The sequence below is a fragment of the Entamoeba nuttalli genome, assembly GCF_000257125.1.
Source record: "Entamoeba nuttalli P19 unplaced genomic scaffold asmbl_5861, whole genome shotgun sequence".
NCBI classification, from domain to species: Eukaryota; Evosea; order Mastigamoebida; family Endamoebidae; genus Entamoeba; species Entamoeba nuttalli.
Window position 1 is genome coordinate 1 of NW_008577732.1, and position 18,194 is coordinate 18,194.

Below are 18,194 nucleotides of genomic sequence, written 5' to 3' on the forward strand. Positions count from 1 at the left end.
AATACTTAATTAATTACTTTTTATTTATTAGAATTTTATTTTATGAGGTTTAAATAAGTTTTAGTATTAGAATAAATGTAAATTGAGTGATTAATTCTCGTCTTGATTTTGTCAGTTGTTTCTTAAAAGCAAAAGATGAAAAATTTATTCTTCATAATTTTATCCCTCTTAAATTTTATTTTTTAAACTAAAACTTGAAATAAATTAAGTATTCATTATTTTCTCTTATACAAGTAATAAAAGGGATATTTTTAATTTATTCTTGTAAGTAGATAAGATATACTAATGCAGCATCTAAGAACAATACAGTTAATAACATTTATACTATATCAATCATTCAAATTATTAAAAAAGATTATTATTAAAAAAGATTATTATAAAAAAAGAATATAAATTTTTTTATTACAAAGAAGAAGTCGAAAATAAATGTTTTCTTTGGTTAAAAGATAAGAACAAATAGATTTAAGTTGGTGAGAGAACAAAATCAGATATTGACTCAGATTCACTATTTGACCAAACTGAGAGTGGTTCCTTTTTTTCTCGAACATAATCTTTCCCTGAAATAATTATAGCAGTCATTAGTCCATTGTTGATTAATAACCCCGCAGCACAATTTTTTAATCCACAATAATGACTAGAACTAAATACAGTTACAACACGGGCTTTTTGTCGTAAACCTATCCCCATTTCTTCAGATTGATGTGCTCGAATAATATAACGACAACCAGAATTTTTTAAAAACTTCTCTACAGCATCAGCTCCAAAAATGTAAGTTCCTTTTCCTCGTTTATTTGGTCCAAACCCAACATCATCTCCTTTTTTATTTAGCATAAACTCTTCGCTTGAGTCAGCAGGGTCACACCATAACAACTCACTAATTAATGGGTCTTCACAACTACATGGTCTTTGGAATGAGTCTATAATTTCAAGTGCATTTAATGTTTCTGAACATAACTCTCTAGCTATTCCTCCATGAACACAAAAAAGTTTGTTATCAATAACACCACAAAAAGGAAGGTATTGGAAAATAATGTTGAATTGATTCCATAATGAATATCCATCTTTCTTTTGGAATGTGTTATAACACTGGGCAAGAAAAGACATTCTTCCATATACTTGTGTTGATCCATTGACCCGGCTTCCTTCATGGTTTCCTCTTAAAAGATATACTGTGTCTGGTGCAATAATTTTTAATGCCAACAACAAACAAATTACTTCTATTTGATGAGTTCCTCTATCAACATAATCACCAAGAAACAAATACTTGCAAGTACAAATTGATGTTGCTGGAAGTAACCTAAACAATTGACAAAGAGCTGAAACGTCACGATAATTTCCATGCAAATCCCCAACAACATAACACGGGGGTTGAATACGAATAACATTATTATCTTTTAACAACACGTTTTTTGCTGCTTCTAATAACCTTCTTACAATCATTGGAGTTAATAAACAGACACCATTTTTCCATTGATGAGACTCTTCTCCATACCCATGCCTATAACCATGACGAGGTCTAAAGTTATTTCTCAATGAATGAAGAACATAAGAAGCTATTTTAACAGATTCATCAAGTGTGTCTGTAATTTCTATAGGATAAATAGCGTTATCTTCTTCATTAAATACGAATTTACTGTATCTTCCTTGTTGAATATTAATAAGGTTTGAGTTAAATTCAAAGCAATTTTTATCAAAATAGTATTTTTTTGATGTTTGCGTTGTAGGAGTATCATCAAGATATTTAGAGAACATTAAAAATGTATTAATACTAAGACATATATTTCTTGAGAAGAAACCAACAAATAAAGGACAACATACGAGTTTAAACATTTCTTTGTTGTAATATATTTTAAAAACTGTGCATGTGACTGGTTCTTTTCTAGAAATTAGACATAATGGAAATGGATGAGCTAACTCAACAAACCAGCCTCTGATAGTAGTAACTGCATAATTAACTATTGTACAATTTTCTCCATCAAAATTGTGTAATTGAAGACTTGTTTTTCTCTCCATTTCACAAATTTTCTTTTACTAACACTATTTAAACATGTTTGTCTTTTCATTTATAATAGATTTCCTCAATACCAACTTTTTTGGTTTAATATGGTTGATGTAGAAGACCAAAACTAAAAGTCTGGTGAGATAAAAAGATGAAAAAGGAAAAAAAATCTTCAAAAATATAAAAGATTTAGATTTTAAGATGACAAGACAATATGATTCAAGATACCAATATCCTCCAAGAACCCCACAACTTTATCAACAACGACCACCTCAACAAAACTCAACTGAGACAACTGATTCTTCACTCCCAATAAATGCTAACTCAAAATCTGTTCATGTATCTGGAATTCATGAGAGTGTAGACGAAATATTATTAGGAAGAATTTTTTCAATTGTTGGACATGTTGTGTCTTGTAAAATAATGCGAGATAAGTCTGGAGTACATGCTGGTTATGGTTTTGTAGAGTTTGTTGATTCTACAACTGCTCGATTTGCAAAAGATAATATGGATGGAAGAGTTGTTTATGGAAGAGAATTAAAAGTTAATTGGTCATACACAGCACAACAAGAAAACCAAGGGAATTATAAAATATTTGTTGGAGGTCTTCAACCAGAGGTAAATGATGATCTACTTTATAAAACATTTCAAAAATTTGGTCGTGTAACAGATGCACGAGTATTAAAATTTACACAAACGGGGAAGTCTAAAGGGTATGGGTTTGTTACTTTTATTAGAAAAGAAGATGCAGAAACTGCAATGCAAATGATGAATGGAGAAAAATTAGAAGGAAGAAATATTAAAGTGAATTGGGTTACATCAAACATAGCAAGTAAAACAGAACAACCAAAACGGAGTTATGATGAAATTAATAATGAAACAAGTAGTCAAAATTGTACTGTGTATATTGGTAATATTCCAAAAAATGTAGAGTCTGATGATTTAAAACAATTATTAGCTGAATATGGGTCAATAGAAGAAGTTAGATTAAATAAAGATAAAGGATATGCATTTATTAAATTTTCAAAACATGAATCAGCAACTTCTGCTATTTTAATGTGTAATGGTAAAATAATAAATGGATCAACGTTGCGTTGTAGTTGGGGAAGAGAAAGTCATTGAGTTTAACTAATTTTAAAATTCAAATGATTGATTGTATCAATAGTTAATTTCCTCTTCATTTTTATTATAAACAACGATTTTAGAGAAAAAAAGAAATTCATGAATTTAGAAATTCCTAAAATATTATTACATTAAAAAATATAAAAAAAGTAAAAGAAATTATTTGTTTAACTCATTTTGATTACAATAACTTTTTTACAATAACCCCTCTCAGAATTATTTCTATCAGTAATTGGATTAATCATTTTTTGGGGCAGAACGTAACGGTCTTTTAAAAGTTGATGAATTCTAAGTTGTCCATCTGATGTAACCCAAAATGCGCAAAAACAAGTAAAAAGAAAATAACTTTCTTTGTCTGAATACACAGTAAAACTCCTCAGTGTATCTTTACGTTCTAATTTAAATGGATAAGTACCTTTTCCATTTAAAACAAATAAAAACATTTCGTTAGAAGTGACTTGAGTAGTTTCATTATTTAATGCATTAACAATATCAGAAGTATAAAAACCGAATTGTTCATTATTTGTAATAATAATAAACACCAAATTTGATTGGTACCTAATTTTACTATTTAATGCCCTTGTTTCAAAACCATCAACATCACTATTATAAATTATTTCCATCTTCTTATAATGTGTATATTTTTTAAGAAATTCTAGCTTTTCAAAAATAGAAACTTCCCTTGGTTCTAATGGGGTCAAGGGTGGTTCCACTTTATTTTGAGGATTCATTAGTTTTGGAGAAGGTAAGTATGGTGATACTCTTGCAGAATAACATAACTTTTGTGGTTTAGGATATTTTTCAAGTTGAGGATTACAAGAATTAAGTGGATAGGGTGAGATACTATTCCTTTTATTCATTTTAGACATTAATGAAGGTGGAGATTGTTTTTGCTTATTTGGAAGATGACAAGATTGTGCTCTATCAATTTCTTCATCTAAGTCTATTAAATCATTAGGTTCAGGTGTAAATAAATTTGTTGGATCTATATCATATTCAACACTTGGACTATTCTGTGGTTTTTCTTCTTTAGAAGTTTTTGGTACTTTTTTTATTTTCCTTGAACCTGGTTTTGGAGAAAGACTTCCACTACGTGGTAATGATGGATCAAATCTTTTGCTACTCGAACTTCCCATTGCAGGCACTACATTTCAAAGTTCTTGCTAACTTAATAAGATACTATTTTTTATTCTGTCTTTTTCGTTTGAAACAATTTATTCCTTTTCACAAGTTATTTCTATCATTCTTTAAACAGGTATTAAAAAATTAAATGGTATTATCTTTTTTTTAAGAAATAATATGATTTGAACGAATGTTTCTATTTCCTTGTTTATAAGTGTCGAAAAAATTAGAAAACCATTTTTTTTCTAATACAATCAAAATAATAAATAAATAAGTAATACCAAAAATATTTATAAATATAGAATTGTTTTCTTTTCTTGCATTGTGAATAACAATAACTCATCGGAAGTTCATTCTGGCTTCCTAACATGATAAAGATTTCATACCATGATACTCATAAAATAAGATATTTATGAAATTTTTAAGAAGAAATTTGAGGTTAGACTAGACAAATATAAACTTATGAATGGATGAACGATTTATAAATCATAATAAGGAACAAAGAAAACAAAATCAAAGAGTAGTTCGAGGGTTTGTGATTAACAAGAATAAATTAAATTAAAAGAAAACGTAACAACAAAACATTAGTTACAATCACTCCTTAAAGAAAAAATTTATGAATTAAACAGAAGTAAATTTTTCTTCAACAGAATGTTCTTATTTTAATAATCTGATTATTTTTTTTAAAAATCTATCTAGAATGAAGGAATAAAACCAGTGTTAAAACAGAATTTAAATCAAAAGTGTTAAAGGAAGATTTTTTTTATCAAAAATCATGAATAAAACAATAAAATTAAAAGCAGAATTATTGGTTTCGTCTTTAATCGTCGTTATTTTTATTAAATAACTACTAAACAGTTATTTAATTGTCAAAATATATTCGAAATTTTGATAAACTTAATAGGAATTAATATATTTTTTAATTAGATAAATACAAATATATTTTTTAATTAGATAAATACAAAGAACCACACATAATTTGAATATTAGCAAATCTTTTTTGAATTGACCAACCATTTTAAAATAACATTTTTTTTAAAAATATAAAAAAAAAAAGAAATTGAGCAAAATACTTTTCTGCTCTGAGTTTATTAAATTTTTTTATTATAATTTATAAAAATAAAATAAAAAATGGTTAATTAAATGTATTGAAAAATTTTTTTTCTATCTTTTTTGCTCACGTCATAATAATCCCTTTCATGAATTTAAGACTTTTTATTCATCAACTTTTCTTTTATTCTTTTAGTTTTTTGTCTTATTGAAAGATGTGAATTTCTAGTCTTTGTTCATTTATTTCTTTTGAACTCATATTTTTTAAACATTGCCATGTTAATTATTCCTCTTGTAACTAACTACATTGTCTTTATTTGAATTGTAATGTATATTAAAACTTTTCACTCTTTAATTTCTTATTTTATGATGAACATATCCTTACTACCATGTTATTATGACCAATTTCTTTTATCAACAACAACATGTAAATCATATTGCTTTGACAATACCAATACTTTCAAATCTAATTGAGTCCTAACAAGTTAATAATACCTGTCATATTTATAAATATACACTTTTCTATTAAACTAAATGATATTTCATCATCATAAATAATAATCATTTTCATTCTTGAATTCGTGAGTAAGTTGTTTCATAACCAAAGGTAACATTATAACCGGAGTATAACTCGAGATTCAGTACTTTGATATATTTTAATGTTGGTATAGTGTCTCTAACTTACCATATTCGAATATAATTTATAATAATAAAAAGTTATAAGAAAAAAAGAAAAAACTTACTTTTGATTAGATAAGATAATCAAGAATATATAGAGAAAGAAAATTATATCTTCTCAATTATTTTCCGACCCTTCTTCTTTCTTTTCCTTTTTATCGAAAGGAATTCCTCCTTCAGCCCAACTGTACATACAATTAGTACATTGGTAATTAATTTGTAATGAACAGTTATAATTCCAATGAGCAGAATAATAATATACAGCATCATGTTGTTGACCACAATGAGGACAAAGCTTTGTTGTTTTAGGATATGTTGGATCTTTACTCACATCTGCAGCAACTGTTGTTGCTTTTGTTTCACTAAAGTTTTTGATATACACACAGAAACTTGTTGGGTCTTCAGCTTTTTCAAAATGTCCACAATTTGGTCTTCTGCAAACAAAATATAAATCATCTCCACAACTTCTTGGAAGCATTATTTGATGACAGTCAGGACAAAAATGAGGTTTAACTGCATTAATCGTTGTCATTCAACAAATAATGAAAATTTTCAGTGTATTTATTTTTTGTTTTTCTTTTTTATGAAAAATATATGTTTTTTATTTTGTTTTCGAATATATTATTTTTTTTTTGTTATTTAGAAGGTGATAGTAAATAATTCCAGAAAAAGTTTGTTTGACACTTTGAAGAAGGAAAAAGAAATAGTGTGTCAAAGTTGTTCTAAAAAGAAACAAAAGTGAAGAGGAACAAAACAGAGAAAAGTAAACCAACTGAGTTGACTAGACTGAAATAAATGAAGAGACAACAAGAACGAAAAATAATCTTTTGAGAGAAAAGATATGAAAAAGTATTTTTTATTGTTCTAAGAGAACTCAAAACTCTTTGTTATTAATTTGATACAATCAATGAGCACACCAACCTCCTTACCACCAAAACCACTCCATTTAGCACCTCAACCTCGTAGACCAAATAAAGCCGCACCTGTACCAAAGAAAAAACATGTCCATCAACAACCACCAACCTTAAAAGATGTTTTTGATGATGACATGACATTAGTTATAGATGACAGACCATCGATCAGAAGAAAACCAACTTCCTCAGCTGGTGATTTACTTTCTCCAAACTCTGGAAATTCTCCATGTAAATCAACAGCTAGTACTCCTAGGTCTGAAAATGTTTCATTTAATTCTTCTTTGGAAAGAGGTAGTGAGTCTAGTTCATTAATATCTCCTCGTGGTATTTCTCAAACAACATTAATAAATGGAAGGCACTCTTCCCATGAAGATCTACCTGAACATACTAATGTTGTTCCATCTAGAGCAGCTCCACGTCCTGTAAAACATTTAGTTCAACAAACAACAACCGCTAAATCATTTTCACCATCAATAGGTATACCTTCAAGTATTATAGATGAACCACCATATTCTCCAAAGGATTCAGGTACTTGTATGTCTTTTGCACAACCACCACCATCAAAACTTAAGGTTGGTTCAAACCAACAAACGTGTGCTGCTCCAATACCACCATCAATTTCTAAAACACAAATAATTATGTCAAGTACAATGGCTGCTTCATCACCAAATTCTTGTGCATCACCAAAAAGTACTGGATCAGTTAGTAGTCTTTTACAACTCAATGCCATTACTCCTCCTTCTGATTCTTCTCCATCAGTTAATGTTGCTTCTCCACCACCAGTTTCACCTCGTTCAAATGCTTATATTGTAACTGCTCCAATGTCTCCCTCTTCAAAAGGAACAGTTCCTATTGCAGCACCACCACCATCATTTACTAAACCTACTGTTTCAATTGCAGCACCACCACCTCCTATGAATAAGCCAAGTGTTACTGTTGCAGCACCACCACCTCCTATGAATAAAGTAAGTATTGCTCTTGCAGTACCACCACCATCAAGTAGTTCAACATCAATATCACAATCTACATCTTTAAATACATCTACTTTGATTAGTACATCACCATCAAATAAAATGACTAATCAAGTTAAAATAGAAAGCAATAACGTACAAACAAATAACAAAATTGTAACACGATCAGCTCGAGATATTTCTCTAAATGATAATTGTCATCATATTACTCCGATGGAAAAATTTAATACTCAGTTACCACATAAATTTATTAAAAAACCATTTAAAATACCAACAATTAACATATTAATTAAAGGTGATGAAAATGATGAAAAAGTTATTGAATTACTTGATAAATTAGGTGAAATTAATACGATTCAAGAAACACAACAACAAGAAATTGAAGAATTTGGATTAGAACCAATATCTTATACTGAATTTGATACTTTAATATGTGTTAAAGGAAACTCAACAGAATTATCAAGCACATGTTGTATTGGTGATTCAATGCTTGTTAGTTATTAAGAGTCATTGAACAAAGTTATGTGTTTTATTTTATAAAACAAATCTTTACATTTTATTAATTCGGCTTCTATTTTTTAATATTTGGTTTTTTTATTAAATTATTATTTAAATATAATAACAAAATATTTAACAAAAAACAAATTTATTAATTAAAACATGAAATTTACTTACCTTTTGAGATGATTATTCCTTGTGGAGTATGAGAAGACAATGCCTTTAAAAGAGATACTTGACTGTCAAAAAGTAAATACCCTTGTAATGAAATGCTTGATACTTTTTTAAACAAAGCACTAAGAATAGTACCAAACTGCATATAATGATAAATAATTTTTTCTTTTGTATAAATTATTGAGGCTCTTTTAAAAAAATAGAACACTTTCTTCTTCGTTAGAACTACATGACCATTCTTCTGATAATTGACTTTGTTTACAATGAATTTCTTTTATTTGACAAATTCTTTTGATAATATAGATTCTTTTTAATGATTTATAATTAGGTAGAGTCATAATAAATGTTACCCATTATAAGAAGAATATTACTCATTCAAGAATTTATTAATTTTCTTTTTAAATCACAAAATCATACTTATTTTATCTTTCATTGATTATTTAGTGGAACGTTAGATATAGTAAGTTTTATAATTTATTTATATTTTTTTGTTTGTAAGAGTGAGGATTGGAATTATTTATATTAATGAATAATAATCCTTTGAAAATTGCTAATATTAGTAGTTAGGTATGGAAAATTATTATAGTATAATCAGAACATAAAAGACTTCAAAACCTCATCACAAAAGTGTTTATAAAAAAAAACAATTTTAATTGAAGTAAGAGATAATGGCAAAATCTACTCAAAACTAATAATATTATTAAGAGATAAATATCTAAATAAATGAGAAAGTATATGAGGTATTATAAATATGAAGATTGAAGTATAAAATGTGGTAGTATTTAAAAGTGAGAATGATATTAAAAAATAAAGAAGAATAAGTACTAAGGCAAATAATAATTAACCAAGAAGAATTTCCATTGTATCAAAACAATCATATTGAATGTTATATGGTAATAATCAAAGAGAGTTTTTCAAAAAATGAGTTAATGAAAGAGGTTTTATTTTAAATAAATTGAAAAGGAATAAAAATAACTCTGAAATATTTAATTCATTACCAAAAATTACATTTATTCAATTAATTAAAATAATAAATAGAAAGTGTCTTTATATTCTTTCAAAGTTACTATCAGTTATGAATTTATGTAGCTATTTTTAACTACTAAAATATCTCAAAAAGGATTTTATATTCGTTTAAATCAAGCAAATAATATTTACTCAATAATAATAAACTATAACTTATCTTCTTTGTTTGTTAAAAATTTAGAGTATATTCTTACTCTTATTCTTAATGAAAAACAATCATTTTATTCATTTTAATTAACTCTATTAATAATATTTTATTCTTTGTTTAATAGTGAATTAAAAGAAATAATTGAGAATTATTTTACAGATGATAAAGAAGTGAAAGATTCAACTGAAAATGGTTTTGAAAAAACTCAAAAAAAAATTTGAAATTAAAAAGGATTGAAGAAGAATGAAAAAGCAAATGTAAAATAAATAAAATTGAATGAATTTAACATGACATTATATGAAGAAAAACAGAGATAAAAAGAATATATAGATGTAGAATTGTAGTAATTCGTTTAAATAACAAAAATAATATATTATTAATAACGAAAGAAGGTAAAAGACGATATACAAATAATTTATTAAAAGAAGAGGATATTAGAAATTTGTTGTCATTTAAATATAATTAAAAGCTATAGAATTTATAATGAATATACAAACCAATGTAATAAAGGATATTTATTATTAGAGTCATGTCAAGGTGTTTTACAATGTTGTATTGATAAAAAAAATAGTAAATTAAATTATAAAGAAATACTAAATATTTTTAAACAAATAATTTTTTATGTGAATATCTTTATTCAACTTTTTGTATTATATTCGTATAGAACTATTAAGTTGTCAAAATTTTTAGTAAATGAAAATAAAATTTTATTAGACTTAAATTATATGACTTTGGAATTGCTATTAAAGCCACTAATGAAATAAACCATTTTGTTAGAACACCAATTTTTGTATACCTGATATACTAAATGTTCAAAAATATTCAAATAAAAGTGATTTATTATATTATCTGATTATTTTTAGTTGTATTGTCAAAAGAGTAGTATGAATAAAATTAAATATTATTATAATGAAATTGAAGAAATCTAACTCAACACATTGAATGAACAGTTTTTTTTATCAATGTCACTTGTAAAAAAAATATTAAACATAAATGATGAAGAAAGAATAACATAGAATGAGTTAAAGAATAACCCATTTGCAAATGAACCTAAAAAATTTAAATAATATAAATAATAATATTTTTATTATAAATTATAGTTAAAAAAAAAGAATAGTAAAATGATAAAAAAAAATAATAAAAAATAACTAAAAAATCAAAAAGGAGGGAAGAAATGATGAATATTAAAGATTTTGATATTCAATTTGAACTTGGAAGTGGTACATATTCAACAGTGTATTATGGAAAAAATAATAAAACAGGTGAAATAGTTGCATTGAAAGAAATGAAAGAATTTAGAGAAAATTGTGGATTTGCACAAACAACAGCGAGAGAATTAAAAATATTACAACAGTTAAAACATCAAAATATAGTTAGATTATATGGAGTTACTACAAGCGAAAAATATTGTGAAGGAGAAGGAAATATTTTTTTAATTTTTGAATATATGCCACATGATTTACAAAGTTTATTATATTCAACATCTACAACATCATTATTATCTATTGGACAATTAAAAGGATATATGAAACAATTACTTATTGGAATACAATATTTACATTCAATAGGAATTGTTCATAGAGATTTAAAACCAAGTAATTTATTAATAAATAATGAAGGATATTTAAAGATAGCTGATTTTGGATTAGCAAGACCAATTACTTATAGAGAATGTAATTATAATGTTATTACTTTAAATTATAGACCTCCTGAATTATTATTAGGATGTACATTATATGGTTCTGAAATTGATATGTGGAGTATTGGTTGTATCATTTTTGAATGTTTTATTAAACGTCCACCATTTCAAGCAGCCACAGAAGCAGAAATATTAGCACAAATTTATTCTATTTGTGGTTCTCCAAATCCAAATATTGCTTCTCAATATAAATTTTGGAAAAACTTAATGCCAAATCAATCTTATCCAAATAGACTAAATGACTTTCTTAGTCAATGTCAATGCAATCAAAATTTATCTATTTTACTTCAAAATTTATTAAACGTTAATCCTTTAGAAAGACTTTCAGCTGATAAAGCTTTACTTTCTTCTTTCTTTACTTCTTATCCTTTCCCCTTTTTTCCTTGGCAGTTTGTTCTTCTTCTCTTTTTATTTTTAATTTCTTATTTGATATTTTTTCTTTTATTAATTCTTTTTTAGAATGGTTAAATTCCAAAGTACATTAGAAACTCATATTATCTCTATGTCTCCTGCTACTCCTATTGATTCACCACCTTTAATTCAATTTGTATAAACCCTTCGTTTTTTTTTTATATAGTATAATATTATAACTTTTTTATTATAATTTTTCTTTTTATTAAAATTTAAATGAAAACTTTGAAAAAGTTGTTCCCAATCTATTTTTATTTTTAGAACCATTTTCGAAATTTGAAATTTTCGGTTCATCTATTTAAAACTGTAATTATTCTTTTTTGATTTATTTAAATCATCGATGAATATCCTATTTTTATCTTTTTTGAACTAATTTTAAAATGACTCAAATAATAAATGTAAATTATCGGGAAATTTAAGATGTATTACTTATTTCTCATTTTACCACAACTAATAGAACTGAAAAGAAAAATTAATAATAAAAATAAAGAAAAATAACTAAACATTTTAAAAGAAAAAAAGAGGAGAAAAAACTTCCAAAAAATGAGGAAGACAAATAAAATGAATAGGTGAAAGAAAAAATCCACAAAAAATAAAGCATTTAAAATCTTATTTAACTCAAAAAATAAAATCTTAGTGCAATTATGTTAACTATCCAAATTGCTGAAAACTTTGTCAGAGAAAAACTAATTAGTTCAACACTAAGAAAAAAGGCTTTAATATTTTGTGCTGTATTATTATTTATTGCTACATTACAGGCTGATACTCACTTTTGTCTTTATCAAAATGAAGAAGAAGAATGGATTAGTTTATTGACTCATGTAGAAACGTCAAATGAATTTGACTTTAAAAGACTTAAAATCACAACCTTCTCAAGGTCTGATGAGATTCAATCTTTTGAGCAACAACAAATCGTCAAAATTCTAGGGGAAAAAATAAGTGACAATTCTCCTATCATTTGTCTTCATAACTGCGAGGCTTTTGCTGTGTGGTTTATGGCATTATTCATAATTATTTTTTAATAATCTAAATTATTTGTTTGCAACTTTTATTTATTCACCCTCTTTCTATTTACTCTTTTCTAATCAAAAATATCTTTAATCACCTCTTTTTCATTGAATACCTTTATTTTGGTGTATATAGTAATGACGTTTTCATTCGTCTCTTAGTTAAAAAAAAGAAACATTATCTGTAGTAACTTCTTTCTTTTCAGACATTTTCAGACATTTAAACAGCCATTTTGTGATGTTAAATTTAATAGTTTTTTATTAGTTTATGGAATAACAAAAGTAAAAACTCTAATAACAAAAAAAGTATTTTTTTATGGAGGTTATAAAACATAAATTTGAAACACCTTTAAAGCGGATTAGAACTACTTACTGGTCTTTTTAATAATAAATGTAATATTTCATTCAACGACCAATGTCTCATCATCAAATATGATGGTTCAATCGTTTAAATAATAAGTTCAACAATTTATTCTTATAAAAATTCAAGATAACCAGATTTATATGGAATGTTAAGAAAAATTTTGGAATATAAATTCTTGTTTTAATCGTTCTTTTATAATTTCTAAAATATTGTATGACTTATTTGAGAATATACACACAATGTGAATAAATGAAGTTTGGTAGATTTGTCTTATAAAAAAGATAAAAAGATGAGACTAGACTAGAGGATATTTTCTAATCATTTTATTGATAAATATAGATTTATCTTTCTTATCTAAAGAAAACTCTTGAACAAGGACTTATTATAAATTATACTGGCTTAAAAGGTTATTTGTATTTAAATAAAGTAAGAACTATTTGAGGAGAGTCAGTATAACTTATAGTAATGAGGAAACGTGATATTGTAGTTATTTTTCTACAAATAGATGGGATGTCTTTTACAGAATATACATTGTATAGAAATGGAATAACTCTTGTACAATTCTACACCAATTTAACAATAGAACATTTACCAAATATTATTAGTATTAAACAATGAAGTATATTTGTTGTTCATGAGAAATTTTATGAAAAATTAAAAAGATGAAAGAATTATATGATTATGGTTGTATTTGTTTTACTTCTAATAAATACTCTTCTTTACAATTTCATTTAAATGAAGTCATTGAATATAGAGAATAATCTAATTCATCAAAAATTACCTACTGTTAATGATATCTGTTCAATATTTTTCTACTTCATTTACACTAGAAATACATAAAGACATTATTCGTACACATTATACAATTACTAATTTAATTTGTTGTTTTTGTTTCTCAGCTTTATTTTGTTCTACGTATATGACAAGAGAACAAATTCTATGTTCTTATTTACCATTAGCACATGTCTATGAATAAAAAATAGATCATACCTTCACGTGCACTGGTGGACATTTGGTATACTAGTAGTGGTAATATAAAATATTTTAGTGATGAAGTAAAGAAAGAATTTCCAACATTTCAAAATGTATGATCAAGAACCTTACAAAAATTATACCATATTTTTAAATCCTAAATAAAACAAAAATCGTATATTATCCAATGAATCTATTCATTAACGTATTTTATGAAAGAATGGACTATTAAAATAAATAAAAAAAAATATGGTTGATTGGTGTTATTAAGTTTTTGATACTATAAGTCTTATGGAACTGTACTTACTATTATCTGAAGTATATGAATAGAAAAGGGTTTTTGATTGTATTATATGTAATAGGTATGGTTCAACTGAAACATTTGGTTGACGTATTGGAACAATTCTTATTCTTCAAAACTCAAGAATTATTCCAATGGGATGTCGATGTCCACGAACATCTTTTAGACTCTCCAATATTCAGAAATTGTGATATTATTTATTTAATAGTTTCCAATAGAAGAAATTGAGATAAATGGTGATTTTTATTTAAAGAATACTTTAAGAAAAGAGTACTTCAGAATCATTTAATATTAATAATTGATTAAAAATTGGTGATATTTAAAGAATTAATGAAGATGAAACATTAAGTATTATTGATAAAAGATAAATATATTCAACATACTACAATGAAAATATACTGCTGCAGAGTCTTTAGAACTAATGTATATTTCTTATCCACTTGTTCAATAATTCTTTGTTTATGGAGAAAGTTTTGATTCATTTATTGTTGGAATTTTGGTTGTTGAAGTAGAACTATCATTGACTAAACTTATTCAAAGTAACGGAATAGAAAGAATTAAAAAAGAATAATTGACTGAGTTAAACAATACTAAAAATCATAAAGCATTATCATTAATTATAATGACAGATTTATTAAAGCACAAAGAAGAAAGTCTTATGAAGTTATAAAAAAATATTTACATTGAATTAACGCCGTTTACAGAAGAACATGGATTAAGAACTTCATCATTTAAAATGAGAAGGGTTGAGATTAAAAAGCAATACAAAGAGATTCTTCTTCAATTTAGAGAGTTTGTTTTAACTTATTTTTTAGATTACTAAAAAGTTTAGTTTCTTTCTGAATTACAGAAATGTCATGAAACTAATATAAAGTAATGTTACAAGAAGAAATAAATTTAAATGAATAAACAGTGGTGAGAGTCATAACTGTTTTTTTCATAAATTATTATTATATTATTTATTTCATGTAATATATTCTTAATTAAACTGATTTATGATGAAAAGAAGTGAAATAGTGTAATTGTCATTGTAATAACTCAAAAAGAATATTAAACAAACACTGTTATGCAAATAAATAATATACAAGAAGAAGATATAAAAATATAAGATAAATAATGAAGAAATAATGAATGAACATAAGGAAGAATGAAATGATACAATAAAATCCAGAAAATAATACAATAAAAAAATAATTCAGATAAGAAGAAATGAAGAATATAAATAAAAAGAAGAAAAGAAAAATAAGAAGAAATGAATAGAAATGAAACATGAAATGAATGATAAAGAAGAAGTAAAAAGAAATAAGAAAGATAAAAGAGAAATGAATAAAATAAACAACAAAATTCTCAAAAGAAATATAAGAAAGAAATCCAAGTGATGAAAATGAGCTATAAAACCAAATCGTATGAAATTCAATTCACTCATTTTTATTTAACGTTTATCTTCTTTAACAATTTAATTAATTTAAAGATTAACGCCAAATTCTTGCTATTGTAAGTGAACTTATTGAAGAAATTAGTCTATTCATTAATCAACATGTTAAAAACATGTCAAACAGAACTATAACATGACTGAATAAACAACTGTTTTGACTATTTAATTGACAATTTTTATGATTATTTTTTATTGGATATAAACAAAAGTACCTTCAGCAGAAAATAGAAAGTTCTATGACCGTTAAAAAGTAAAGATAATTTTTTCGAAAAAAAAGTTGCGTTGGATTTGATAAGAAAAATTGGTAGTCCAAATGGACTAATTGAAATGAAAATCATAGAATAAGATGTAACTAAAAATCAAAAAATAATTTATTGATTTTGATATTGTATTGTTTTTTATTAAAGTGTGAAGAATATTCTTAGTATGAAATAAGTTATTTTTTTTAAACTTCTTATTAAATCATGGAGAAAAAAGAAAGAATAAAAGAATCACTTGTTATTAGCATTAACATTATAAATAACTTGGTATAGAAGTTCGTTTAAACAAACTCAGTAAAAATAATGCGAAGTTATGAAAAGAAGGAAAGAACTTTAATTAAATTTTTTATTTTAAGAGGTTTTAGTACTTCCATAAAACAAAGACAAACAAACTTATTTTACTTTAGAATAAATAGAAGATTAAGAGAATGAATAACTGAAGATAAATATAGAATATTTGTATTTTATAATAACTCTTTTTTTAACATATAATCTAACTATCTGTAGAATGAAATTAATAAGATTAAAATGATTAAAAGAGAACTTTGTCTTGAAGATAAAAGAATGTCTAAGAAAGAAAAACATACATTAGACTCTAGAAAGAATAAAAACAAACGATCTGTTCAGTTATGTTTTCTTATTGGAATATTAAGTAGATTTTGTTCGTTGACATTTCAAAGACCAAGAAAAAAATCAAGTCAAACTCAACAAATATTTAGAGTTAAAACACTTCACTTTAGTCAAGAAAATTTTGATGTTGAACCATTTCTAATAGAACGATGTCAGTGGTATTTAAGTCAAACCAATATTAAAAAGTCAACAGAAAAAAATATTAAACATCGTTTAGAAGAAGAAAAAATGGTTGTATTGTTTGAGTTATTAGTTGATATTGCAACTGACTTTGGATTTATGTTTATTACAAGTAAAATGAAAAACAAATTTAATAGAAATAAAATTGATTTTATTGAAGAAGTTTATTACAAAAAAGTTCTTCTATTTAATAAAAAAAATATAGCTACTATAGGCGAGCAAGTTAGTATATTTTTATCCCAGTTAACAAGTGTTAAAAAAAAAGAGTGTATCTTAAAACAAAACAATTCTGTTATTCGTTCAATATTATCTAAAAACTCAATTAACTTTATTGATGTTCCTTAAATTGTTTCTATCAATTTTTTATTCTTTAAATGAGTATGTAATTAATTATTTTTCATTTTTAATTTTTTTAAATTAAACTTATGGTTTGTTTAATATTTAAAAATATTAAGTAATAAATAATATTTATTATTATGGAATTTAATTATCACTTATTTCTAAAAAAAATGAGTAAATTTATAAAACAAATAACTTGTTCATTTGGTATTATCTTTATTAAGCAATATAATTGATTTATTTGTTTTACAAATTACTACCATTTCATATAAGAATATAACATTTTTATCATTAAAACGTGAAAATTGATAGTTGACGTATTATAGTGTTGCAAAATATCAATACAAAATAAAGAAATAAATTGATGATGAAAATATTGAAAAAAGCAATTCAATTCTAATAGAACATCTTCTATTATTTCTTGATCTGTAGAGACATTCCCATTGTATTGCTGTTGTATAATAGCGTTATAAAGTATATTTGTTTATATTATGTTCTAATAATATAATTCTATATATCAATGTAAGTTTCCAATTATTTATTTTTATTAAACCTAGATTATAATCTTTCATTATGATATTGACACTATTGTAAAGTACTGTTTAGTATTTTCTTTTATTTTATGTGAAATAGTGCTTTCTTTTATTTTATGTGATAATTTAATATATTCAATATATTCTTTTTCTTTATTTACTTTGATGTTTGTCACTTTTATTATGCTTTCTATTTGTTCCTTCTTAATTTCTTATTTAACCAATTAATTCTTTTCTTGTATATTTCTTATTTTCTTATATAATTTCTTATTTAACCATTTAATTTCAAATTAATACATCATTTCAATTAATATTCTATTTCTTTATTTCCTATTTCTTATTGTATTTTTATTTTGTTGTA

General features: G+C 24.9%; 8 protein-coding genes across 8 annotated transcripts; 5 read left to right on the top strand and 3 right to left on the bottom strand.

Moving 5' to 3' along the window:
• Window positions 1-462: 462 nt before the first annotated feature.
• ENU1_141220 (serine/threonine protein phosphatase, putative) lies at window positions 463-2,013 on the bottom strand (the record flags this gene model as incomplete). The annotated part of the gene is made up of 1 exon (XM_008860321.1): window positions 463-2,013. The coding sequence occupies one exon, from the start codon at window positions 2,011-2,013 to the stop codon at window positions 463-465; it is 1,551 nt and encodes a 516-aa protein (XP_008858543.1).
• A 187-nt stretch (window positions 2,014-2,200) lies between these two features.
• Window positions 2,201-3,121, top strand: ENU1_141230 (RNA-binding protein TIA-1, putative; the record flags this gene model as incomplete). Its single annotated transcript, XM_008860322.1, has 1 exon — window positions 2,201-3,121. The coding sequence occupies one exon, from the start codon at window positions 2,201-2,203 to the stop codon at window positions 3,119-3,121; it is 921 nt and encodes a 306-aa protein (XP_008858544.1).
• A 167-nt stretch (window positions 3,122-3,288) lies between these two features.
• ENU1_141240 (hypothetical protein) lies at window positions 3,289-3,744 on the bottom strand (the record flags this gene model as incomplete). The annotated part of the gene is made up of 1 exon (XM_008860323.1): window positions 3,289-3,744. One exon carries the CDS (start codon window positions 3,742-3,744, stop codon window positions 3,289-3,291), a length of 456 nt encoding a protein of 151 aa, XP_008858545.1.
• Window positions 3,745-6,089: 2,345 nt separating this feature from the next.
• Window positions 6,090-6,503, bottom strand: ENU1_141250 (DNA-directed RNA polymerase II subunit, putative; the record flags this gene model as incomplete). Its single annotated transcript, XM_008860324.1, has 1 exon — window positions 6,090-6,503. One exon carries the CDS (start codon window positions 6,501-6,503, stop codon window positions 6,090-6,092), a length of 414 nt encoding a protein of 137 aa, XP_008858546.1.
• Window positions 6,504-6,878: 375 nt separating this feature from the next.
• On the top strand, window positions 6,879-8,360 carry ENU1_141260 (hypothetical protein; the record flags this gene model as incomplete). Its single annotated transcript, XM_008860325.1, has 1 exon — window positions 6,879-8,360. One exon carries the CDS (start codon window positions 6,879-6,881, stop codon window positions 8,358-8,360), a length of 1,482 nt encoding a protein of 493 aa, XP_008858547.1.
• Window positions 8,361-10,876: 2,516 nt separating this feature from the next.
• ENU1_141270 (protein kinase, putative) lies at window positions 10,877-11,954 on the top strand (the record flags this gene model as incomplete). The annotated part of the gene is made up of 2 exons (XM_008860326.1): window positions 10,877-11,790; window positions 11,861-11,954. The coding sequence occupies 2 exons, from the start codon at window positions 10,877-10,879 to the stop codon at window positions 11,952-11,954; spliced, it is 1,008 nt and encodes a 335-aa protein (XP_008858548.1).
• Window positions 11,955-12,456: 502 nt separating this feature from the next.
• Window positions 12,457-12,834, top strand: ENU1_141280 (hypothetical protein; the record flags this gene model as incomplete). The annotated part of the gene is made up of 1 exon (XM_008860327.1): window positions 12,457-12,834. The coding sequence occupies one exon, from the start codon at window positions 12,457-12,459 to the stop codon at window positions 12,832-12,834; it is 378 nt and encodes a 125-aa protein (XP_008858549.1).
• Window positions 12,835-16,679: 3,845 nt separating this feature from the next.
• ENU1_141290 (hypothetical protein) lies at window positions 16,680-17,306 on the top strand (the record flags this gene model as incomplete). The annotated part of the gene is made up of 1 exon (XM_008860328.1): window positions 16,680-17,306. The coding sequence occupies one exon, from the start codon at window positions 16,680-16,682 to the stop codon at window positions 17,304-17,306; it is 627 nt and encodes a 208-aa protein (XP_008858550.1).
• Between the last annotated feature and the right edge of the window lie 888 nt (window positions 17,307-18,194).